General features: G+C 36.0%; 1 protein-coding gene across 1 annotated transcript; it reads right to left on the reverse strand.

Moving 5' to 3' along the window:
* Positions 456-5,978, reverse strand: LOC18789581 (Werner Syndrome-like exonuclease). Its single transcript, XM_020560850.1, has 6 exons — positions 5,550-5,978; positions 3,188-3,367; positions 1,972-2,102; positions 1,697-1,858; positions 1,290-1,400; positions 456-1,196 (listed from the first exon to the last, which is right to left on the reverse strand). Exons 1-6 carry the CDS (start codon positions 5,845-5,847, stop codon positions 1,119-1,121), a joined length of 960 nt encoding a protein of 319 aa, XP_020416439.1. The 5' UTR covers positions 5,848-5,978; the 3' UTR covers positions 456-1,118.

Here is a 26,334-nt window from a genome sequence, read left to right on the forward strand (position 1 = left end):
GAATCGTAGAAGTAGTAGACTAGTGAACTCGTTGGACATTTCTAGAGCTAGATCGTTTGAAGGTGAATCACTTTAAAAATATATCGACCTTGAGATTGTAGACACAAGACTACTTTTGTGGTGAATTCATGACAACCTTTTTGCATATTTGGGGATCATCCATTGGGTGCAGAGAATCCTTACACTTGAGGATAGTTATTTGGTTAGGAAAGTTTTTAAAGTAGATTAAGGCCTCGTAACTTTTGCTTTCAGTTGTCTAGTCCTTATCCTTGAACAAATTCACTTTTTCTGTGGCATTATGGTTGTCGAGGGTTCACTATCACTTTGATTTGATGTTATTATAAGGGCAATTAGTTTCATTAACACGAAGTGGTATCTAAAAGAACTGATAGGGTTTTGCTAAAAAACTTTCAACTATAGTCAAATGAATGCAAAACTAATTGAAACTCCTCTTATTTGTACTGGAAGAAGGCGCATCTGGGTGTGAATTAAAAATAGAGGCGAGAGTGTTAGGATTCAAGATTTCACATTAGAAAAATATCGTATCTTTACGAGCTCTTGGGCACCATTTCCTTACAAGTCGGTTACCCATGAGCTCTTCACAACGGGAAGAGTGAATGGAGTTGTGGATCAACAGGCAAGTAGCTCAGACTTCCAATTGCAGGGATGTGATACGCACTACAGCCCAACCATAACTTGAAGTCCCATTCTCTTAAAGGTCTAAAGTTGCCTTGAAGCCCAAATCTATAATACAACAAGACAAGAGTCCACACAGAGGAAATTTTAAAATTGCTTCAATACAATGGTTCAATACTGCTCATCTCAGAATTTAATTGGAAAAAGAATAACACAATAACGTATTTCTGAAAAATTATTTAAGAAGATGGCATAAACCTGAACCCCATACATGAAACCGACATGATCTTCTGCATCTGGACAATATCTCAGCATGATGAACCCCTCTATTCCTGAGAATATCAAGGGCAGCGCTGCAGAGGCTAACAGGATGATAAACAAGGGGGTAAAATATGATTATGCTTTCTTTTATAATTTAATCCTGATGTTACAAGAGAAATTCATTACAATGTACAGCTTGTGGGTTCTCCCTCTGAACTTCGTTACGATGATACAGCTTGCAGTTCCTCACTCTGATTGTCAGGTGTAACTTTTTCAGCATTAGGGAGGCTCTTTAACACCTTAAATGATAGAATATCATTAGTCATCCTTATGGTGACAGCCTCTAATTAATCACAGATAAAGAAGATTTTAAGTTTTGATAATTAACTAACCTCATACAGATGCCATGATGTGAATGCATCAATAGCAGCATACTCCAACTGCTCCTTTGATAAAAACTTGGCCTCCCAGTTTCCCAATCTAATTTTGTTGGGTTTCAAAAGCTGCAATGTTTTGAAACATTAACAGGAATTCCTACCTAAACTTATGAACCAGCTACAAAAACCACTAATTAGGTTACAGGTCAAATTCCAGTGGACCGCTGGAGCAACGAAAACAATTACATTATAATCCAGCACAATTCAGGCTAATAGACAGATCCAGTAACAGACAATAATTTAGGCAGAACAGACACTACTGGGATTCCTTCTCTTTAGTAGTTTTGCTGAGATTTCCAAGAACCAGTACTAATTAGAAGCAACAAAGAATAGTGGAAGGCAGAGAAAAACAAAAAGATTACCTGTTTGCATATTAGCTTCTCAGTAAGAGATGCAAGACCCCAGTTCTGCAGACCTCCACCAAGCTTTCGTTTAGCTAGATATTTAAGATCTTCAACAGCTTTAGTAGAGACATTATAATCTTTAAAAACCTTAACAGAATCACCGGCAATGCCAAGTCCAACCTGTGCCATGGATCACATATTATATTAGAATAATGTATTGTAAGATCCAGAAAGAAACATTTCGTGTATCTGGGTGGCAGATGTAGTAAGTCTGTACAATATATGTTATCGACCTTCAAAATTGATGCATCTTCGAGAAGTAACTGCAGACTTTGAGGAATCCCAGAATGAACAATATGCATCACGTGACAACAACTTGTGTCTACACATATCTGCATAACCGCAGCCTTCCTAGGTGGAACACCTGCATTTTAGGCTTTCCCAATGATGAAATCCAGCAAGTCTAAGTTGATGTATTTATTCATAAAACAAAACTGAACCCCACTCCAAGAATAATGAATAACAACCTCATGTTTAATCGGATAAATCCATCATAGAAATGGTTCATAAGCCATTCGGCCAAAAAGGTCAACGGGGAACATTTATGACATACATTTGCCAGAAACATGTTGAAAAGCATATGGAAAAGACAGAGCAACAAATGACGAATAAACAACAGAGCATATAAAAGAATGAAACATCAACAGCCAAAACACTATAAATATTTTAGTATTCCCTAACAAAGCCGAGATTTTCAAATGCATAAAATACAAAAAAGGTTCTGGAATCCTCCTCTGCCTTCCGGATAAATTATCGTCATGATTTATCAAAGACCAAAGTTATAACCCAAATGGCCCCTCCTTACGCCTTCCAGTCAAAAGACAAAACAAAATAAATCAAAGGTCTTGAATCCCCATCTGCTTTTAAAGTCATATTGAAATATCTATTATTTCACTGTTTCACAAGGGGAGAAGTTGCAATCAAGGCCAAAATGTAACTGAACCAATAAAAAACTTGGCTCTAGCTTGTTGCTGGCCCTAACTAATTTTGCACACCAGTTCCCTCTATCCATATCGAATATTCGGACATTATTCTTCCAATATACAGCTATTTTCTAACAAGAAAAGCCTTCATCCCATTCTAAATGTAGAGATAGAAAGAGAGAATAGTTTTCTTAGGGACAAGAGGAAACAGTTCTTTAGCACCATAGTAAAGCTGATTGTTTTAAGTTATCAGTCTTTACATTTTTTTTAGCACAATAATAATAATGATAAAGTTATCTTAAAAAATGAAAAAATAAGCTGGAGATCTACTCTTGGTGGGAACCAGTCTCTTCCTTCTTGGCCTATAGCTGTAGAAGTCTAAACAATAGGAAAGTAGGAAAGATGGAGAAGGTGGAGAGTTGGTTTCCGAAAATGACCACCTTGAAAGAAGAGGAGGAGGAAGTGTGGGTAGAGAGTCAGAGAGAATGCATCAAGTTTGAGAGAATTAGACAAATCTAACACCAACCTCTTTGGAATGTGGGTCTCCACTCAATGTCAAATCCAACTGCAGTTTGGCCCGCTTGTTTTTCCTTTGCTTCAATAATCTTTAGAACCTCCATGGCAGCTTTCTCTACTTGAACTGCAGTCCTGCTATATGTAATCTGACCTCCAAACTTCATCACAGGATATCTCATCCTTATATTGGCTGCTTTAGGAAATAAATAATGTAGTACAGCATTATGTATCTTAAGAAAAATTAAATTAAACAACTTCTGTATAAAAAGGCTGCAGAGAGTCCAAAACATATGCAAGCAAATAAAAACCATTAAAAATTGGCAAAACCTTCAATGGTCATTAATATCATTCCTCCTAACTGCATTTGAGAAGACAAATATTATGCTAAAACCTTAACCTAACTGCACTGAACACGTGTCACAGTGTTAAAAAGCCCTTGCTCGAGTATCAAGCTAAAATAATTTTGATAGATATGATTTGTCTGATGGTCCGATCTTATCCCTTCTGAGGTTATAGGAATTTTTCATAGGAAGAACCTACAAACCGCATCAGGGGATTCTAAAAAAAAACCTTAAATTTATCTCATTATTAACTTAACCACCATAAATGTCATTTACACCTAAAAACCCCACCTAAACTTCCCCTTAAATAAAAATTCAGCTTCTCTTGAAATATAGGAACTCCATAAAACAGTCAAGTTACATGATGGGCAAAAGTTTAATCCATGCGCGGTAAAATCTTGGATATCCAAGAGGATCAAATCTATCAAAAGCTTCCTGTCATCAACTCTTAAAGCAAAGGATTTTTACACAGATTCTGTGATTGTTATTATAGATCATCTTGCAAGTATAGCAAGAGAAAGTCAATAGCCCAAGTTTCAGTTGTCCTATCGGAGTGGCTATTAATGTCATCTATGAGAACTCATGCAGTTTTAGAGCTGGTAAGGAGGGCATCTGTTAACACTGATTTGGAGACAATAATCTTTCTGACTGACATCATAAATTCTCAATTCTTTTAGTAGCTAGTTTTATGGGGCAAAGTGTTAGACACACATAAGAGCAACACAACCATGTAGTGGGAATGAAAATATTAATATGGATGGTAGGAGTGACTTGAAAAGACAATTAAAAATCAATACAATAGAAAAACACTGGGAGTGAACCCAGTTAGTGATAAGTTAACAGAAGTAAGTTAATGTGATAGGAACATGTACAACATAGACCACCAAATGTACCTATAACCGAAGGAAGACTAGTTAAAGTAAAGATCTAAAAGATAATTTAATACAATATACTGCATATATTCAAAAGAAAATGGCAGATGATAACCCATGTGGCAAGCCATATGATGGATAAGATAAATAACGGCATGTACGATGATGAGGCTTAGCTATCAACATCCCTAAGGAAAGGACAATCGCTCATTATGTGAGACACCTGGCAAGGCTTGAGGCATGCATGGTTCTCCCAATACGATTGGCCTTTCTTTTTTTTCTGCCTGCAATGTAGGCGAAATCAAATAGATCTCTAGATAATGATCCACTGTCAATCACTCTTGATCTTCACCTCTTAAGTTCCCAGGTTTTCTTCTCACTTGGTAGTTGGAATCTAGATCGCTATTTTCTGTTCACAAATACCATGACTGGCCCCCACAGTACATTTCTACTATCTGTGCTATGTCCACAAACTCAAAATAAGATGTCAACTTCAGAGTTGAGACTTTTATAATGATGCTTCATCTTAGACTCCGCACAAATTTTATACTGAGCTCACAGGCCACAAGTAAGGAGTAAAATGCACTCATCAAACCTAGATTTATATTTATGCATTTCGTAGCTCCTCTATACCAACTGTACCAACTTCATGAACTCCAATTCCTTGTGGTCCCACACTCCCCTTGTGAAGTATTTCCGATGAAACCTTTCCTTGAGGCTTATCATTATCATATGTACTCATAAAAACTGCCTGGTGTCCAATCCAGCCTAAAATACTGTTGCACTAGATTAGCTAGACTCTGTATGACCTTATAAAGCCTTTCAAAAACTTCAGGTGTTGCGCCATAACACGAAAACCTAAAGTCATTATGCTGCTTCCCTTCCCTACATGAAAAATCACGTAATGCTCTCCTAAACTGCAATCTCAAAATCCAACATTAGGCTCTCAATATAATCTTAACAAAATTCAAGAGCACATTTTCTACTGATTTACGACAATTGACAGGTGCCCTCATGCAACAATTGTCAAGAGCATGTTTAAACAAATTAAAACCCCTACATTATCTAGCGTTTCAATCAAAATTCAAAATTGAAAAATTGAAAAAGCTATGAACTATTGAATACTAAAATTTACAATGAATGATCAGAGGCAACAGACCTTGACGACAAGGGGAGAGAGAGAATGCGTTTGGATGCTGGAGAGCGAGAACTGAACTGGGCAGGCGGCGGCGGGCAATCCTGCAGTGGTGTTGTTGGGTTTTATCGTCGCCGTCGGAGTCGTCGTATGGGCTGGGCCGTCGCTTTTTGGGGAGAGAGGAAGAAGTGGCAGCTTCGAATGCGGCTTCAATGGCTTGGAGGTCTTCTTCTGTGAAGGGCTCGTCGTCCAACTCCAATTCCGATAAGATGGTCTTCTTGCTTTTGCTTTTGTTTTCCAGGGATTGCGACTTCTCCTCCATTTACTCCCTTACAACAACATTCCCCGCATTTGTCTGTAATTTTGAAGAGAACCTCCATTCCATTACAGCATTCCACTATCTAGGAGAAAAGTGAGAAGGAGGGTACAGAAAAAAGGCCAAGGGTACTTTTCAGTCACTTTTACCGTTATTGTTTCATGATTGTAGCAATTTAAGAGCTTTCCCGGACTACGTCCAGATCCGGCCTCAAATGAAAAAACACACTTTCTAATGTATGTGTTTGGCCCAGTTTAGTTTCGCCTAAGGCAAAATAACGCCATCTCCAAATCAAGGACCTAAATCTAAAATATTGTCCAAAACTGCTCACAACTCAAGAAAATAAGGGACTCAAATTTGGACCCAAATATGGGTCCAAATATTACCTGGACCCAACACTATTCAATGGAGTCCACTGCACCTAAAACAGCCCCATGTGCACAGCATCTGACGTGGGCCTCAACTGACCTACTGGACTGTTGTTGTTTGGCTGCTGCTACAGCCACTTGTCAAGCTACTGTTTGTCTGCTTGTACAATTGAATTTGATTTTTTTTATTATTATTCTAAATGTAACTTAAATTAACGATCTAGATTAAATCTAAATTATTTTAATGGTAAAAAAAAAAAAGATCCAACAGCTGAAATTTAAATCCAATGGTCAAATCAATATTTTAAATTAATCTAGGTCAAATTATATTTGTGGAATTTCAATTTTTTTAGGTCAAATTGTTCAAAAAATTTAATTATGAAGTTATTGAAAAAGATTGAATGAAGAAAAGTTAACCTAAAAAAAAAAAAAATTAGACTTAAGCCATTCTTAAACAATTTAATAAAGTTGTGGACTTAAAATTTGAGTCCGGAGGGATTGGAGGAAAAACAATTTGAGTTCGGGAAAAACCCAAATAGTTACTTTTTGGTGGGGGAAAATTTGGGTTTAGCTCCTCATGGGTTGGAGAAGACCTAAGAGGCTGATTTTGCCAAATTGTTGGCCTGGGTAAGACTGGGCCCCAAGGTCAGTTTTTGAAAAAAAGGCTCAATTTTTGCTGACTTTTCCGATTGCAATGACCATCGATGAGCTACCATGTGGTGCCCTCAATGGAAATGGCCTAACGGGTATAGTTGTTGGAATTTTTTGTTTTTGTGTGTTTTTTTTTGTAAATATTATGAGGTGTGTCCACACTTGAAGGGTGAGATTAATCCCTGCTCCAGGTTCGGCTTGCCCCTGGCCACAAAGTGGTTTTTTCAAGTTACCAATTTGCTAACCTTTTTTTTTTCTTTTGTTCATCACCTTCTCGCCTAAAAAATAATTACTCCAAACATTTCTACTTGTTTGTCTTTTTTCATTTTGCTGAAATTTGTTGTTCCAAAGTATGGCTCAAAAATTTATTTTTGTGTTGCTTTTCTTATGCTTTGATTTTTATCATAAATAAAATAATAATAAACTAAAATAACAAGTTTTGATTTTTAGCACCTAACCCCTCACCACCACTAGAACCACAAAAAATTTGAGAGGCTAGATTTTGTGAATAGTACCATTTTGAGAGGCTAAAACAGCACCTAGCCCCTTGCCCTTTGCCCTTTGCCTCTGCATTAGACATGCTCTAAGGACAACTAAAGAATTCCGTCAATTTTATTCACATCGTCATGGATATTTATGTACAATTCTGCTACTTTATTCAAGCTTAAAATCTTCATTTCATGTTAGGGCCCTTGGCAAATTTTCCCAAATCTCACAATAGAAACCTGACTTTTGGAAGAACCCTAAACCCAAATTCTCATTTTCACACCATAACATGAAATGAATAGTTTTAGCTTGAATAAAATGGTTGAAATTGTAGAATTGGACATAAATACCCTTGAATGAGTTTAAAAAATTGACGAAAATCTTTAATTTTTCTTAAATTGCTACAATCATGAAACTGTAACCCTCCGTTTGGATGAAGGAATTAAAAATTACATAGATTTCTAAAATGACGGAATTTAGATTTCCATAATTTCAATTTCCGGCAATTGAAGATTTTAGTGTTTGGATTTATGTATGTCGAATTTTGTAAATAACACTATGAAAATTGTGAAATGAGGCATATTTTGGTGGAAATTAAACTTGCGAATTTGATGTCCAAATTTCCATGATTTTTTTCCGCGCGTCATTTAATAAATTATGCCCTTAAGTTGCCAAATAAGAGAATTGTCAATTTCTCCTCTTAAATTCTTGACTTTTAGCTAAATTTCGAGTTATTTTCCCTCATCCAAATGGAGGGTAATGGCAAAAGTGACCGAATTGAAACTACATGGACTAAAAGTGAAAAAGAGGCAATCTACAGGGACCAAAAGTGACTTTTGACCTAGGAAAAAAAAGAGAGGAAAGTTTTAAAATATGGAGGTGCAAATATGAAAACTTTACTAGAATAGAAATGCGTTACTTCCTCTCTCGTCTTTCTTTTCTTGCATTCTCTATTCATTTTATGTAACATGTATTTCACTCGCATATAGATTTATTCTTGTTACATTTAAAATTTTAGTACTCATTAAAAGTTAAATATTAGTATTTTACATTAAATACATAACTTTATGTGTGAGTAAAATACACATAAAATAAATGAACAATACAAGAAGGAAAAGGCCACATAAAAAAAGGTACTTAGCATTCCTCAAACTTTATTTCTCTCGAAGTTCAAAACTTTTGAAAAAGACCAAGTTCACTTTTCAAAGAACCTTATTGAATGGCACTAAAAACACATCGAAATTACAATTCACGTCAATACTTTTTAAAAATTCTAAACACATAACTAATTATATGTTTTAATAATTTATATGGTATAGACAATGATTCTCATTTCTGTAATGACATGTTTACTAGTCCATAATCGGATTAGGAGGAATTGAATTAAGGATGAATTGAATTAAGAAGGAGTTGGATTGATGATAGTTAGATTGCAGATTCTATTGAATTTGGTTACTAAACCATATTGAATTGGGGTATAAGTTGTACTAATTCCTTATAAGTTGTTTACTAAATTCACAAGAATTGGAATTGAAACCAAATTGAATGCAAAATTGCCCTCATTGTTGGGTTAAAGTAAATGACAAATTTGGAGTATTTAAAATTTTGTGAGGATATAATGGGTAAAAGAGGTGAATTCCTAATACGTTAGTTCTCTGGAAGTTAGAATACCACCTCCCACCTAAGAGTCCAATTCCTCCAAAATCAAGAGTTGAATTCGTCCAAAATCAAGAGTTGAATTCCTGATTTTGTGTGGATCCCACTCACATTTTGATTCATCCATGTGAAGTAAACACATGAGTATTCGTAATAGGAATTTAACTCCTTATTTTGATTATGATTAATCGGTTTCGATGATTTGGCGACATGATTGGATTGGATTAGAGGATTTGTTCGAGTATGTATTTGTAATTGAAAAATTTTCTAAACATTTTAAGTCATTTGATGGAGTTATGTTCTATAATAATATATTATAGAATCAAAACAATTTTCTCTAATATTTCATTTATAATTTATATTTACGTCTATTAATATGTTTGATTAGATAATACCTAACGATAAATGCTTTATATTTCATTATCGTCTTTTTTTTTCATTATCAAAACCAATCATCCAATCCAATATCAATTGGATCAGATTGGATTAAATTTAAACCTCTAATTCGATCAGATTGGATTGGAAAAATCACAATCCAATCTATATTGGATTAGATGTGGATTGGCTAAATTATATTGATTCCGACCTTACTGTTTGGTAGAACATCCTGCTAATGAGGCTCACCCTTATAGCTGGGCAGAAGACGAATCCCCTAATGCCAACCCCATCATGTGTCTCCTCATCCAAAAGGTCAAGCAACTTGAAGAAGAAATATCTTAATCCTAACTACTAGTCTGGAGCATGCTGCAACCAGACTAATCTACTGAGCAAATCAAAACCTTCAAGTAGGAGAAAAATGTTCAAGCCCCCAGAGTGTTGTTCTACACAAAGGTTGAAGACGCTCCAACTCATATGCATACCTTTTAATGGGCATTCGATTGTAAGGGACTCAGTGATGAAGGCCACTGCCTTTTATTCCCCTTCACCCTCATTGGTGCAACCCTTAACTAGTTTTATCGATTGGAACTAGGCACAATTGACTTGTTCGACTAGCTGAAGTAAATCTTCCTCAACCACTTCATGATTCAAACTGACTGTCTTTACACTGCCCGATTTAGCCATGAATATCCATGTGTCTAGAAACTGATGACTAAGCGGCCTTTTGTACATTTAAGAGTGGCCTTTGGGACTCCAACTTCCGTTAACTGGTTCACAACAACAATTAGACCACTTATGACATGAAGTAGGCTGCCATTCATGGTAAGGCGAAGTATTTTAAAAACCTTCATTGCTAAATTGTTTGATCCATCAGATTCCCATGGCAGACAATATTGATGCCGAAGCCTTAGCCCGTTTAGCCTCGGCATTATCTGTTGGAATTTTAAAAAGGCTTTAAAAATTTAACCATTTTATTTATTTAATTATTTTAGCTTTTTTAATTTATTTATTGTGGGGGTTATAAATATTTAATATTTAGGTTTTATTTCTGGTTGGTGAATGCCTTAATTTTTTTGGTTGGTGAACTTTTATGGTTGGTGAAGGTTACATGTTTTTGGATGCCTATAAAAGGCCATTCCTCCTTCACATTTGATACACACACAATACACTATCAGAATATCACATACACATTCTAATTCTCTCCTTTTCTACTTTTACATATATTCTCTACTTTATATTATTATTATTTTGGGCAATGGTTATATGACTTGGATACCTATATCTGTCTATGAACGTGCTCATAGCGGATCATGAGTTTGTGTATAAGGGGTCGTATCTTGGAGTCTTGTAGACCGTCAGTACCTGCACGTAGGGAGGTTACAAAGGCTTTAGGATAGCGTTTTTGACGTGCTTCACCATAGCAAATTTACTTTCTTACTTATTATTTATTTTGATTTTACTTACCTATTTTTTTGTTTTCTTCAATTTCATTATACCTTCAAAGCTTTCCAATTTGTTTATATGTTATTTATAATATAAATATTTTGTATTTGGCTTTACGAAAAGAGGAAAAATATATTTTTTTAAACATTATCATTGGCTTTAAATGAAGTATCTTTGCCATTTCAATTTTAGGTCTTTAAGATCGCCTTTGCATTCACGCATTTTGCAAGATGGAGTTTTCAACAATATTGTTGACAACATATGTTCCCATGCCCAAGCTTCTAACTGCACCCAACCAACAACAAATGCCCGACAAGCCATTCAACAAGTTTAACGAGTTGTCGACCAAAGAGCCCAGCGACAAGAAAGATGAGAAATATGTCATCCCTTATATAGTCTACAATACAACGAAGAAATTGAGAAACGTGTATTCTCCGTAGAAAAATGTTGTCTGTTCCCACCTCAACGTGAAGAATATTGATGCAACTTAAGCTATGCGATTCAGCCAACACTGGGAAGACCATAAAGAATGGGCGGATCTTTCAACAAAATAGGAGAAAGATAACAAAGATCTTTTAGCTAAGTTTCAGAGATTGCTTGTTCCTAAAAGTGAAAATTATTGCATGTTGCAATCAGATTTTGATATAGTAAATTTTCACATTCTACATAGAATGTTCTTAGAGCCAAATCTTATTCTAGGGGAATTGACAGAGAGGTTTGAGTGGAGGCCAAAAAATATTTATCTTCCTCGAGGCTTATGGATATTGAAAGATTTATATTCCCTTGGACTCTTCAAGAGGATAAAGTCAATGTTGAAGCCTTCTTATCTTATCATTCGCCAATTACTTAATCATCAACAACATTTTTATAAGAATGGTACATCAACAACACATTATAAGAACGGTATCTCTGTTTAATCAAGCTAAGAAAGACTCCCAAGCTTTTGAAGATTTTTCTGGTGGTGCTGACTATCAATCAGGTTCCACTCGACCTCCACTAGCCGAATCTCAGCCTCAGTAGCAGATGGTTGTTTTAACTTCCAAACAAAGTAAAGTAAAGCCTTGTGAGCTTCGACATTTGCACTATAAAGGAACATGCTTGTCACACAATCATGCAATCCCACATGTCAAATGCTATAATACCAAAAGACGATTAGACGCGCCTATAAACTGGAAGTTAGTAGGAATTTTCCTTGGCGTACTCCCAGTGGGATGGCAATCTCCCAATCGTCGGAGGCAAAACACCACTAGTTTCTCCACGAACTTTGTGACATTGGTACATGCATCATTAAAAAAACCCTTCCTTGCTTTTCGCAAATGGGTTTCACCAAACCATCTATGATTCTTGACACTGAAGGCCACGCACATGCCAAGTAAGTTTATCCAAAAGTTAGGGTTGAATTGGCTTAGGGAAAATCCAATCTATCCTGATGTGGATGCCTTGGAATGATAACTCCGCCTCGAATAGGAAGTCATAATATGCATTCATCCTGGCCTCACTCGATGCCTCAACATCAAATGTCACTTGACATCTAATATTTTTAAAATCGCTCTTTGACAACTACCAACAAAAAAGAAGGGAAACTAAATGATATGCAAAGTTCAAGCTAGGGTTTCCTAAGAATACGATGTCTAAGCCTATCCTATGGGATGATACTTGGGTTTATGTAAGGCTCATACACAATTCAAAGACTAATTGCATGTGATCTAAAATTAAAGGAAAAGTAGGGCATACCTTGTTTTTCATGGGGATGTTACTAGCTAGAAATCGCCTTCACAACTCTCACATGCTAAGTAACTTATCAAACTCAAACTAACCTCATATTTTACTATGGCTCACTAAACACATATCAGTTCACTAAAAGGCACAATCATGACACAAACAGTTTCGTAGCTATCCAAAGCCACGTGGCCTATGACCTATTAAATGTTCACACAGTGCATATAAATCTAAGTCACACCACGGCTACAAGTCCATTGTCATTCGGACATCGCAATCATACTCTTCACAATGGTACTCCATCCCATCAAGCGATCACGCCCACGTTCAGAAAATAAGGCTACACTCGAAGGCATGGTCCCATTATGTCTTACTAATCGATATGTCCACCAAGTCACCTCAACTCAAACTCTCCGCCCTTCGGAACACTACCCATGCCTTTGACTCCTTGGCATGCCACACCCATATGCATCATCGGTTAGTAACCTTCCTTCCAAGTGACTTCTTAGTATGAGACTAAGGGAACTATGAAATTAACGTCGGCAATCGTGAACACCAATTGGCAACCTTCACTTAGAGTCACTCAATCATATTATTGAAGACAAGTGCAAGTCCCTAACTAAGAGGTCATTTCTTAATTGAGAACTTGGGGGACTCTTGTTTGTACCATATTTGACTAAGCCCATTCAGCAATGGTAAGACAAGGAAACTGTCACATGACCAAAAGATTATGCCAGCCTTTAGTAGGGGGACTAGCCCTCTGCAAGCCTACCTACTGTGCCAGTACAACAAAGGCATTATCGTGTCGCCTAAGCTCATAAACACGTGTTAGCCTCCCAGGTGACGCTAGTAGTCCCACATCAAAAGAGTCACACAAAGTGTCTCCTACCTTTCCCTTATAAATAAGGCACTTATCCCAATACACCATGTATTAGTAAATTAGCAAGTGTATTGTTACTTTGTCAATTTACTTTCAAACACTATAATTGTGCTAACTTAAGCATCAGAGAACCTTCGACAAGTACCACATCAATGCTTAGGTCTTCACCTTTGCTCTCTCTCCATTTGTTGATCCATCTCACACCATCCGTAGGATGCTCCCGACCTAAGACATGTCAAGTTGCTTAAAAACATAAATTGTTTGTTAAAAATATGTTCCATGTCTGTGTATTAAGGTTTTCCAAAACATTTGAAGGGCCATAACCATCATTGTCTCCAAATAGTTATGTTTTTGGAAGAATAATTATTGAATGATGATCTCGAAAATGTATGATTTCGATTATCCCACACCATTGTAGATTAAGAAAAGTAATATAGATAATGCATAGAGGGAAGGTACAAAGTAAAAGTAACAAATTCCCACAAGTATTAGTATATAAATCCTATATAGAGTTTTTTTCTTAGATTAAAAATCCTAATTTTATCCATTAAGGTTAATATGAGGGTCGTTGGTACGACGAACTGTCATGCACTGGATTAAATTCTGGGGAATTAGCTCGGATTGGCCTAAGCTGGATTAAGTACTGATCTATGTTTGGCGCTGTGTTAGACTAAGAAGTTGGGTTGTAAAAATAGTGCAGAAATATGTTCAGTGCTGTGTCAGACTAAAAAATAATTATTTTAATAATTTTTAAATAATTAAATATAAGTTTTTTTATTTTGTTATTATAATCACCAAATTGACATGTACATTTCTTTTCCCCCAAACCAAAGGCCTTTTGTTTGTTGTTAAAATTATAAATTCCACAAAGTTTGTGTATAATTGAGTCTTCATTTGTATGCAAACACAAATAATTTGATTAATGTATCAATAACAACCACCTATATCAACTCATGCTTCAAGAATTTTAGGAGATGCATATATGCAAAACTTAGAATTTACATGTAAATGTCAATGTTAGAATTTCTTCATATATGCCAAAGTTAGAAATTCTTCATATATGCCAAAGTCATCTATATGACTCAAAAATTAGAGGTTCAGTTCACTGCACACAATTCTACCATTAATACATGCAAATAAACATCTACAATTTCAAAATGAAACTAATAAGCCCCAAACCATGAACCATTTGGCTTTAATACTAGCAATATTTTATACCATTTGTGGTGAATGAAGCCAATCTCATCAATGCATCATTTGTGGTGTTTCCAAAAAGATAGATGCATCAAATTTAGTTAGGCCACGTCCTCAAACATTGTCACTAAGCAACTGCTCAACAAACCATTTTTTTATATTATCATCCAAAGACATGAACATAGATATATTGTGTGGCTTCTCCAAAATGAGTTTTAGTGCTGCAATTTGATACAAAGGAGAAAATCCCATTTTCTTGAGTTCTTTGGCAATATCATATCGATTCTTCATCACTTGAGCTTGCTGCTCATTTCCTCTTATTTTGATTGTTCATGGATCGGCTTCCTTCTTTGTTTAAAGACATATGATATGCATCTTCCTAGACACTATTATCACTAGCATTAATTTCACTATTGCTTTGCTCTTCCATCATGTCAGCGGAGACTTTAGCTCCTTGTCTGTTTGCACGATCCTTTCCAAAGATATTAGAAAGTTTATCAAACAAAGGAAATCGTTTGCTCCTTCATTTAGCTGCTTCCTTGTGGTACTATGATAAAATAAGACACTACTTAGCTTATTTTCAACATAAAAAGAAGTAAGACACACAAGTTTAAAGTCTACACTCATCAAACCCACTCCCTAAATTAATTTAAATTGCACTTAATGATATATTACTTATGAACCATTTGTTATCGGTAAGTCCATCTCATGGAAACATCTAGGAATAAATCTGGCACAGCTTCTAAGTAAGATACATGTAGCACCAAATTATTAACTGACTCTTCTTATTCATGCAACATCAATATAACAGAACATATTGCCTACATCATGTAGGAAAAAAAGAGAGAATATAATATATATTATGCAAGAGAATATGTAACCAAAAAAGTGACTCTTACTACACATGCATCGTCAATAAACAAAAAACTGTTTCCTCTCTAATGTCAAGATATTCAGATTGCAACATTAAAGAAAAAAACACTACCTTCCTAAATCTACTTCCATTAACAAACACAATGAGGATGATCACAGAAAGCTATCTATAATATATTTCACCATCAAATTTCTATTAGTTGATAACTTCCACCCTTAGTCTTCTATTCTCCCCCTCAAATCTTTTAATCTCATATTGCAATGGAAGTCATATGCTTGTGAAGCCATATAACTCCCCTAGTATAACCCCCTCATATTCAACCTCATTAAACAACAAAGGAAGACATTGCCGAATCCAAAATTAAAAATAATTCAATGGATATCTTAAATTGCTTTCTTTTTATACCTTCACCACTCAATTCCAATGACTACCTAGTGCAATCACCAGACATTTTCCCAAAAGCACTGCCAAATCTAATATGATAAACATGTTGGTAGTATTACGTTTTCTATCTAGCACTAGAGTTTTATTTCCGACATTTATTATGTTCACTGCAATCTACAGACTCCAACAATGGTTAAGTTGTAAACTAACTCTATAAAATACTCAATTTGTCAATCATAAAACCCTAGAAGAATACACAATTATAATCAAATCCAATATTTTTATCAAGTCAAGCCAATAACACACAAAATCCATATTCAAGACATAAAAAATCATACAAATTAACAATACCTATGAAAAATTATCATTGAAAAAATGTTGCTAAGAGAGAGAGAAAGCATATGAGAAAAGTGGAAGAAGGAATAAGAGAGGTATTCAAAGGGAGAGGTACGACATGAGAGGTCTGAGTTTGTGGTTCCCTTATAATCATAGGGATTATTTTCTTTTTTTGAATTTGAAAGTTTATTTCCTAGTGTTTGGTTTTGAACTCTCTTTAATTTGTCATATAACGGCTGGTGTGTACAACAAAATGAAGGAACCTAATGCCGCTATTCGTGATGTCAATGCTACTCTGGAGGTTATTTTTGTAATCCTTGTTTGTTTTGATGCAATGATGTCTGATTTTCCCTTGTGGAATCTACATTTGTTTATATGAGCTTTGTGCATGTGTTGTTTGCTCACTTGGTGAAGTGTTTAGTTCAACTAGCATGTGGTCAGCATCATCATGTACCTGGCTTTGCTTGTCACAACCAGATGAAAACAAAATATATTTTCGTAGGTCATATAATTTCATTTCATTACAGTTGTGAGCTTTTGTATGGTTATGTTTGCATGATTTTTGGGCTTTTTATTTTTAGCTACTTGATAGGTGTAACATGACATTTTTGATAAGGTGAACCTACTTTATAATGTAATCTTTATCTCATATCAATGCTTGGTGTGTCCTTTTTTTTTTTTTTCAAGGCTGCGTATAAAAAGGTTAAGAAGGAAGAGCAGTCATCTTCTAGGTCTGGTTTCATGTCTAAGGGTGAGACCTCAGGTTTGGTTTCATGTATGTTTTTTTGGAAGAAAACATTCATCTCTCGGTTCTTAATCATCATCTCTCTAATTCAATTTTTCCCGTTTGTCCTTTTCAAATTGGGGAAATTTATGTAGGGACCTATTGGATAGAGTTTTTGAAAGATTAGATTCAGAATCAGAGTATTTGAGGTCTAGTTGGGTTTGTAAGCAATGTCGTGTTGTAGGAAAGGACAAACCGTGGATGGGTAGCCATTTTGTTTGCTCGTGTGAGCTTATTTTTCTTGGCAGTGCTGAACTAGTTCCTCACTCTGAAAATTGTCATGCTTTTGAATCTTATGCTTATGGTAATGTATGTATTTCTTAATTTGCGTTATTTTATTTTGTTTAGTGTAATTTGATTTTCTTTGGTTTGCTAATAAATATGTTACTTGTGGACAGTTTGGCATTTTTCTGTGCAGGTTTTGTAAGGCTCCTTCCTTTATGTCAAAGTCTCGTGTCCATCATGAATTAAAAGATCATGACGATTATCCATTTCCTAAGGTTAAATTTTTTTATGAAGATAGCTCAACCAATGAAGGAGAATGCTATAGAGTCATATCCCGTTTTGCTACTAAGGAAATTACTCACGAAATTGATGGAACTGGTCTCACGGCAGTTGTTACAGGTCTTCTTATGCTAAATTCTTCTTTTCATCTGGGTATTTTTGTTCCTACTTTCTGTATTGCCATGTGTGTTTTTTTATTTTGGTGGTCAGTTCCTATCATTTCTTATTATATCATATGTTTGGTTGCTGAGAGAATTACAAGGAAAGAAGAAAGAATGTTGCTTTAGTTGTCTTTTATGTTAAACCAACAATTGAGCACCAAAAGGGAGTTTCTTTTGGCATCCCATCTGGAGTTGGGTGTATATGATCATACGATAATTTCTTCTTGTTTTCTTTCATGGGTAATTGTTTAGTATTTCATTGGAGTAAATGGAGTTGATCAAAGGTTCACTTCAGTTTTGTAGGATTATTTAGGATTGTTATGCTATGAATGTAGTTCAAAATCTTCCTGTGAACTTATTATGACCATTACAAAAATAATTTATCTGAAAATATTCTCTTCCAAACCCAACACAACAAGGTTAAAATTAGAATGTTGAATGTGATTAAAAGCATCTCAGAGTAGTACCCAAAATTCCATTGTTGCTTATGCTTCGACTCTGCAAGCGACACATTCATACTCTCATTCTCTATCCCAACAAGCATGCCAAGACAGCATGGTTTCCTCGACTATTTTTTTCAAAATTTTGCATTATGTATCCTTAGCCTTCGGCATTCAAGTGCTTAAGTAAGAGCACTCTAGCTGGAGATAAACTTTCGACGACACTAGCTGTGGCGGTGCATCATTCGTCACTTGATCATCTTTGTATGTGATGACAAATGTGTTTGATCCTAGCTCCACCTCAGCACACAAAAACAACTCATAAAAAGAAGAACAACTAAAAGCATTCGACTTAGAGACTCCACGAGCTTGGTTAGGGCTTTCATGGGCTATGGCCTCACCTATGTGATCGTCACTGAATTTGCATCCTCAACCTGATACATAGTAAGGATAAGGAATAGAAGAAAGCAACTATGGTCCTGATGCATTGGGTTGAATGTTTATGTTGAAGTTGAAAAAACCAATAGAACCATTAATAAAATAGACGATCCGAGATTTGCAAGATTCGACAACGAAATAGATGATCGATGAGGGTCACCATCAACAAACACCGAATTTCATCCTTCTTGAAATATGGAACAACACAATCTGATGGCAAAAAAAAAAGTGTATTGAAGTAATCAAACCGCCCCTCGAAGGATTTGATTGGACTTTCTGTTTACCAAAAGTAAATGTAGAACCCGATAAAGGAAGAAAAGTGTAAGACTTTTAGTTGGAGTAACTTTAACCTTTTATTTTTGCCATGTCATGTCCATGTGGCAATTTGACATCTCTTTTGGAAATGCTCTTAGACTTTCTCCAATCATGGGGACCGAACCCAAAAAATCCCAAAAATTTAGCCTAAATCCATCTCTAACCCATATACAATGAAGGGTGGAATTTTGGACATATGGGTTTTGGGAAGGACATATTAACCCAACTTTCCACTCCATGTGGAAATTTTATGGGGCCCAAGTGCAAGCCAGGTTGCAGCACGTGAAAAGAGGCAATGGAACGACAGAAGTGGGTGAGCCATGTCAACCACTTGAAGGAAAAGGCTGCGACACGGGGTGCTCCTTGGGGGTTTATACGTTGGCATCTAACGACATCATTTGAATACTTTTGTTTATATATTTCAAATGTAACGTCTACTTAATCCAATGACTGAGAATAAAAAGTGGCTAGATCAATGGGAAAAAATGATCCAACGGCTGAAATTAAAATCGAATGGTTAAGATAAATAAAACAAATATTCTAAATTAGATCCAACTTCAAAACACACCCAAAACTTTATAACTACCCATCAATTTGTTAAATAACTCACAAAAGTTTTATTTTTCATTTTTTATTTATCTTTTCTCACTATGTTAATTTCGTTCAATATTCTTCCATTTTTGTTGAAGATGGCACTAAAATCACAAAGAGATGTTAATTGGAGACCACAAGAAGATGAAACATTATGCAAAGGATGGATTTCTATCGCTAAAGATAGGGCTATTGGCATAAATCAACCAAACGACTCATTTTGGCAATGTGTGTACCAAATTTTTTTGAAAAATGATACGGGCATTGTTGGACCAAAGCCGAGAACATCACAAGCCATTGCTTCTCGGCTCAAGACCATTAATCGACAATATTCTCTTACGAAGGCATAACTGACTAAGGCCAATGCAAGGCATGCAGGTGCCCCAAATCTTTGAAGATGTGGTGAGTACCTATTTTATTAAAGGCCTAAATTTATAATTCTAATTTAGGAGATAGGGAAAGATAAGGGAAAAGTATGGCTCATGTGTAGTGACATCATTCAAGATGCGATAGAAAAACTCTCTCCATATGCTAAACCTCCTGCAAAAGTCCACTGGGGAGTATAGTGGTCTTTCGTAGAAGTAGTCATCCATGAGATTATGTTGTTGCTTTTCTCTATTCCAATTCTTGTATTTACGGACTACAAAGGAACCACCATGTTGGGATAGTTGGTGTCAAGGGATGAGCGAGCGGCGCGGTGCGGCAGAAGCGAAACACAAATTTCGCCACTCAAAGCACACCTGTGCAGCCCAGGATTCCTTCAGATCCCAGTCAGCCTTCTCCCACTTCATGATATTCATGATTCTCACAACTCCGCGAGAGGTTCACCTTCAAGTGTCGTCTCCCACTAGACAACGAGTCACACTACCTTGTGACAATACAATCACTCCGCATCTGACAACGAACCATCGACGCCCATACATCAAGTGTTGCATAAGACACGTCAAATGCATCGACCACGTCGCATGCTTAACTCATGGCTTGCTCATGTCCAAGTCAAGACATAGCGATCCAACACAACATCGATTTACCCACACTTCTGTCGGTCATTCCTTTAGCGTCCATGATAGCCCACATCCTCAAGCTATACACGCAAACTGTCACACTTGCATGTCGCCCAAGTCTTGGCAACATATGTATTCCGAATGTCCCACATAACCATCTATGCATTGCATGAGGTCGCAACCCATGCGTACTGGCATCCAAATATCTTCCTTCCACATTAGACAAAGCCGAACCCAAGCCAAGTCCATTGAGTATTGTCAAATGCCTCGCTAGCCGATGGCATAACGAATGCCTCACTAGCCGATGGCATAGCGAATGCCATATGTTGACCTCACTTTTTACAACGACGCAATACGAATGGCCCCGCGTGTTCGTACTGTCATCGGGAATTCCTTTCCTTCGGAGATACAAATTATCCTTTAACAATCTTATGTCCGCCCTTATGATTACCTCCAATGTCATAAAGATGCTCAATTAGTGCCACAAGGGTGTAAGCACTAGGGGTGGTGGAGAGCATGACACCATGTCACCCCCTATATAGCATTTTATGCATTTAGTCTTCTTTTAAGAGGGAACATCACCTATGCACGAAGAGTCATAATTGGGCATAACTCATTCGTACAAACTCTGAATGGCGAACCGTCAGTTGCGTTGTCTGCGTCTCAACATCACGAACGTCCTAGTATTCTTAGCTTCTTCGAGTTCCTCCCGTAACCTTCAGAAATACCCAAAATACCCTTCACAAGTGCAACCCGGACAACACCAACCATTCTAGCTCTTAAGCTCTCATCCTTCCACACTTAGACCACCTCATAAGCGCATAGATGTCCCAACGGAGTCACGGTATCACTTTCTAATGTACGACCCGTGACACTGGGCATACTACTTTAATGAAAACGTATGATGTTGAACAATCATTGCAACCCTTTGTTGATGAAGGTCATCATCAGAATCATCATCGAAGAAATTTTGTATAGCCTTCCCATATGAATTCATTGTAAGAAGGAGAATGAAAATAAAGGAGATTGTGTGTTTCGTTGGGCTGAATAACTCTTCTTAAATAGAGAAGAGGATGAGGTTTCAAATGAAGATGATGTTATTAAAAATTGTGCTCTCTTTTTCTGTAAAACTCTTATTCAAACCTTTAAAGATAAATAATATATAAAATAAAACTTTAACGGTAAAATAAAAATAAAGAAACAAATAAATAAGTAAAATAAGTCAAGAGTAAGAAAGCAAGCCTGGTACAGTTAAAGTATGTAAAAGACGCTGTCTTAAAACCTTTGTAGCCTCCATACGTGCAGGTATTGACGGTCTACAAGACTCTAAAATGTGACCCCAATAAGCAAGCTTAAGGTCCTCCATAAGCATGTTCATAGTCGGATAGAAATCTCCAATTCACAGAACCGTTGCCCAAAAATAATAATATGGAAAGTAGGAGAATAGAAAAATCAGATTGTGGTGTATTTCAAATGTGAAGGAGAAGTGGCTTTTTATGGGCATCCAACACTTGTGTTCACCCGTTTTATGTTTATTCCTGTGATGGTAGGGTAAAGTTCCCTATTGACTTAAGAACCATTGACTGGTCAACAAGTCAACTTTCTTTAGTGTACGAGCATGCCACTATTAGCGATGAAAATCCTAACAGACTTCTTTAAAATAGATAACTTGCGCCTCAAGTTACTGAATTCTAAACAAGCGATTGTGAATTTGGGTGAGGAATATCTCCCAAGTAAGTTTTTTTCTTGCCTCAGACTGGTGAGGACTTCACAATTTTTCACAGTATAGAACTGGTAGTTCTGACCAGAATAAATGATGAGAAAACGAACTGATTTTAGGCAGAACTGCCTTTTACAAAACTCAAAGGGGAAAAACCAACTCTAGAAAGACAAAAAGAAGGCTGGATTTCCATTTCTGCCTGGATAGATGCTTCTGATCCGGGCTGGACTGGGTATGCCTGTGCTGGACTGGACTGTCCGCAACTTCAACTGTCAAGTTTCAGCTGTAAATGGATACCAACGTTCGAGTTTGGCAGAGCTTTAATCTATTTCAAGCATTGGAAGGCTTTTTGAACTGGCAGAATTGCGGTCTCTTCAGTTTGAAGGGGCCAGAAGTGGCTGAACTCGAGGATTACTGAGCTGGAACTGTATTGTGGTATATGTTCTGCTTGATCAGGGCTCTCCATAAATTTGTTGAGGTTTTCATATTTGTGAAACCCGAACTCTGTTTGGTTTGGCTTTTGCTGAACCAAATTTCTAACGAGAGAAATATCATTTTGAATGACTTATTTCTTTAAGTCTGAAACTTGGAAGTTTTGATTTGTAGCTGGCTTCTCTCTTGTGGCTCAATGAGCTTTTGGTTGCTTCAATTTGTTTGAAGATTTTTTGAGATCAAGTGATTATTTTGAGTTTTTGTCTTTGATTGATTTTTTTATTGTTTTGATTTGTTCACCTCCTCTCATATTTATAGGAAATGCTGGAGTGGGTTTTTTTTTTTGGAGGACATTTCCAATTGAAAGGGGCGATAGCATATTAAACTCACACACACAATACGGATGCTAGGACTCTAACCCAGGACCTTGCTTGAGGGAGTAAAATGGGCGGCAGATTGTTCTAAAAAAAACAAGATCTTTTTGTTCTTAATGTTTAAAGAAAAGAGAAGTTATCTTATTCTAGAAAAAATCAAAAAAATAGACTATCAATAGTCAGTTCTAAGTCAATCACTTCCCTACTTTTCTTTAAAAGACAACCTAATCTCTCTGCTCTTGTGAGATTTCAATCTGTTGTGATGATTAGTTTGATTTTCCAGATGAACAACTTCATGCACCCTACTTATCTCTTTAGAAAATATAGCCTACTTATCTCTTGGAAATGACACATGCTCTGGAGCAGAATTTTTTTGAATATAGAAAAGGAATTTTGATCTTCTTTTGACTAAAAAGATTGGAGAATTTTTCCTGTTTTTAGAACCTGCATTCATTAACTCCTTAGCAACCCAGTTGAAATTGCTGACTTTTCAAAGTCAGGAAGTCACGTGGGTTTGCCTCTGTTTTGGATTTTGCTCTTCTTTTTTTTCATTTGTTCATGTCAGGCCCATGTTGAGTTTTGGAACTCGTGGGCTGATTTCTTTTTTTGTTTTCCGAAGCCCATGTTTATTTTCGTGGGTTGACAGGTCCTGGGCTGGGTTGGGCGTGTAGGTTTTTGGCCCAATCATAAGGAGAGTGCTGGTGGCTGTCCAAAATTGATATGGGCTTTTTGATATTTGGACTGGGTGGGCCAAATTAGGCCCAAACAACTTGTAACCTCCAGACACATTAAACCAAAAAAAATTAAGGCAATGAATAAATAAATAAAAACTGAAAATCAAACAATTGTAACTCTCATAATAAATAAAAGAACACAACCAAAAAATATTAAAACAAAATTTAAAAATCAAAACGTTAAATCTTAAAAGTCTTTCAAAGAACAACAGATGATAGGAAATCAGGATAAAATACAAATGAATAAGGAGGAAGAGAAGAAATAATGGCAAAATGACAAAACGAGGTGGCTTACATGTCTGATCATAATTGAATGAAGATAGGAAAAGCTATATATATAGATAAGGGAATCCGATAAAGTGATATTGACAAAGATGAGAAATGGTTCATAATATGATTGAAACAAGACAATAAGAGATAAAAGGAATCCAATAAAGTGAAATGGACAAAGATGAGCAATGATTCATAACATGATTAAAACAAGAGAATAGGAGATGGTGAATGGTTCATAAAATAATTGAAGAAGACAAGTGAAGGTGGGCATGGGTTCATAAAATTATGATAAAGGAATCTAGTGAAGTAAAAGTAAAAACCAATATTCTCATCCATTTGACTATAAATATTTACCTCCATATGCAACCTAATCAACCATACCAATGGAACCTAACAATGAAAGGCAATATCATACATTTGATTGGGGATGCCTCCATCCTAGGTGCAATCCACCTCCACCTCCTTTAATAATCAAGAAATGCATTGAACAAGTGTTCTTGGTGTCCGACTTCACTCGAAGTTCATAAATTTGAGCTCATAAGCAGTATCTAAAGTCCAACACCAAGATAATCAAAGGAAAATCTGTAGTTTGTAAGCATGACAATGACACAATTCATTTAATATCGGAAGAGTATAAAGAAAAAAATAAAAGGCAGCTATGGTGATGGCTTCAATGAAAGATTGAAATTATTCCGGGCATATGCAAAAGTAGTAGCTCCAGGGACTATAGATTGGGATGATGTAGATGATGTGACCGCATTGCAACTAACCAAATAAGTCAAGTTGTTCAATTTGTTTTTAATATAAGTCGCATGGTACTTGTTTTTACTTTCAAAGTTATGAAATAAAATACCAACAAAAAAAAAATTATGAAATAAAATGTTGTAGTACATGTTTTTAATTTTAAGTGAAATTATATTGTATTTTGGATTTTGGATTTCGTTATTGTTAAAATGTTCATAAAATTAAATCATGAATGTTGAAACAAAAATAATGTCAATAAAAATTGATGACAAATAAAATTAAAGATTAACTATTTTAAAATAATTTAATAAAGTTGCGAATTCAAATTATGGGTATGTATTAGAGGAAAAAACATTGGGAAATAGCTCTAAATGCCACCATTTTTATAATTGTAACTGAAAATACCACCCTTTTTAAAAAAATTTGGAACTATAACCTATAAATATATATTTATTGTCCCCTTATTGCACACATATCACTTTTGCTGAAGTTCTCTATCAGTTTTGCTGAAGTTCTCTCTCAGCTCTCTCTCTTGGCTCCGTCTCTCAGTTTCTCTTCACTCTCTCGTCACTTTGCTCTCACTCTCTCATCTCTTGTCGATCAGCTCTCACTCTCTCGTCGCTCAGCTCTCAATCTCTCGTCACTCAGCTCTGACTCTCTCTTCTCTCTTCCTCTCCCAGCGAAATCTGTTCATCGAAGCTCAACTCTATCGTTCACCTTGAACATGTACTGTTCATCGTCATTTTCTTACAGTTTAAGGGTTTCTCTGAAGTTGGTTTAGGGTTTATGCATTTCTATGAAATTGGTTCAGGGGTTTGTTCGAAATTGGTTGAAGGTTTAGGGGTTTCTCTGAAATTGGTTTTGGGGTTTCTCTGAAATGATCTTAGTATGATGATTCCCCTTGTTTGAAACAGTGAATGGGTTTGTTCTTTGTGGACTGATGCTTGCACTGCTGTTGTTTTGCTGTTGCTATTGATGTCGTATTGTTGTTTTTTTGCTAGTGTATTGCTAATGTAGTGATGTTGTGTTGGCATTTTAGTGCTGTTGTATTTTTAGTTTATTATGGTTTTATTATAGTTTTTGTAGCAGTTATTGATTGGTATTTGGTGGCTTACTATGGGTCTTTATGACCATTGCATTTAACCTTCTTACAAGTCTAATCGGTATCTATTTTCTTTGTTGAAGATGATATCTAAAGTCTAAGACAATTAACCTGTGTATATCATTTTGAACTTGTAAACTCCCAACCATATCATACTTTTTGTTTGAGAATAATGCTTGTTAATTTGACATATTTTTTTATAACTCTGTTTACTAACTTTAGGGCTTGCATATTGGATATGGATAAGTTTTCTTTAGAACTATATGTGGTGTAATATGAGTTCTTTAAAAGTTTGCTCTTTTGTGCTTGATCATTGTCTGCTTAAAAGAAAGCGGGAAATGAGTGAAGATGGGAACCTACCACCAGCAGGTGTGGTTTAGAGAAATGGGGACATTGATTTTGCTATAAGCTAACTCTTTAAGCTTTTGCTTTTCTTGTTTGTGTATGGATACTTAGAGAACTTTGTTTCTGAGGAGAACTTATAATTTTGTAATTGTACATGTCTTAC

Source organism: Prunus persica, chromosome G1 (genome assembly GCF_000346465.2).
Source record: "Prunus persica cultivar Lovell chromosome G1, Prunus_persica_NCBIv2, whole genome shotgun sequence".
Taxonomy (NCBI): Eukaryota; Viridiplantae; Streptophyta; class Magnoliopsida; order Rosales; family Rosaceae; genus Prunus; species Prunus persica.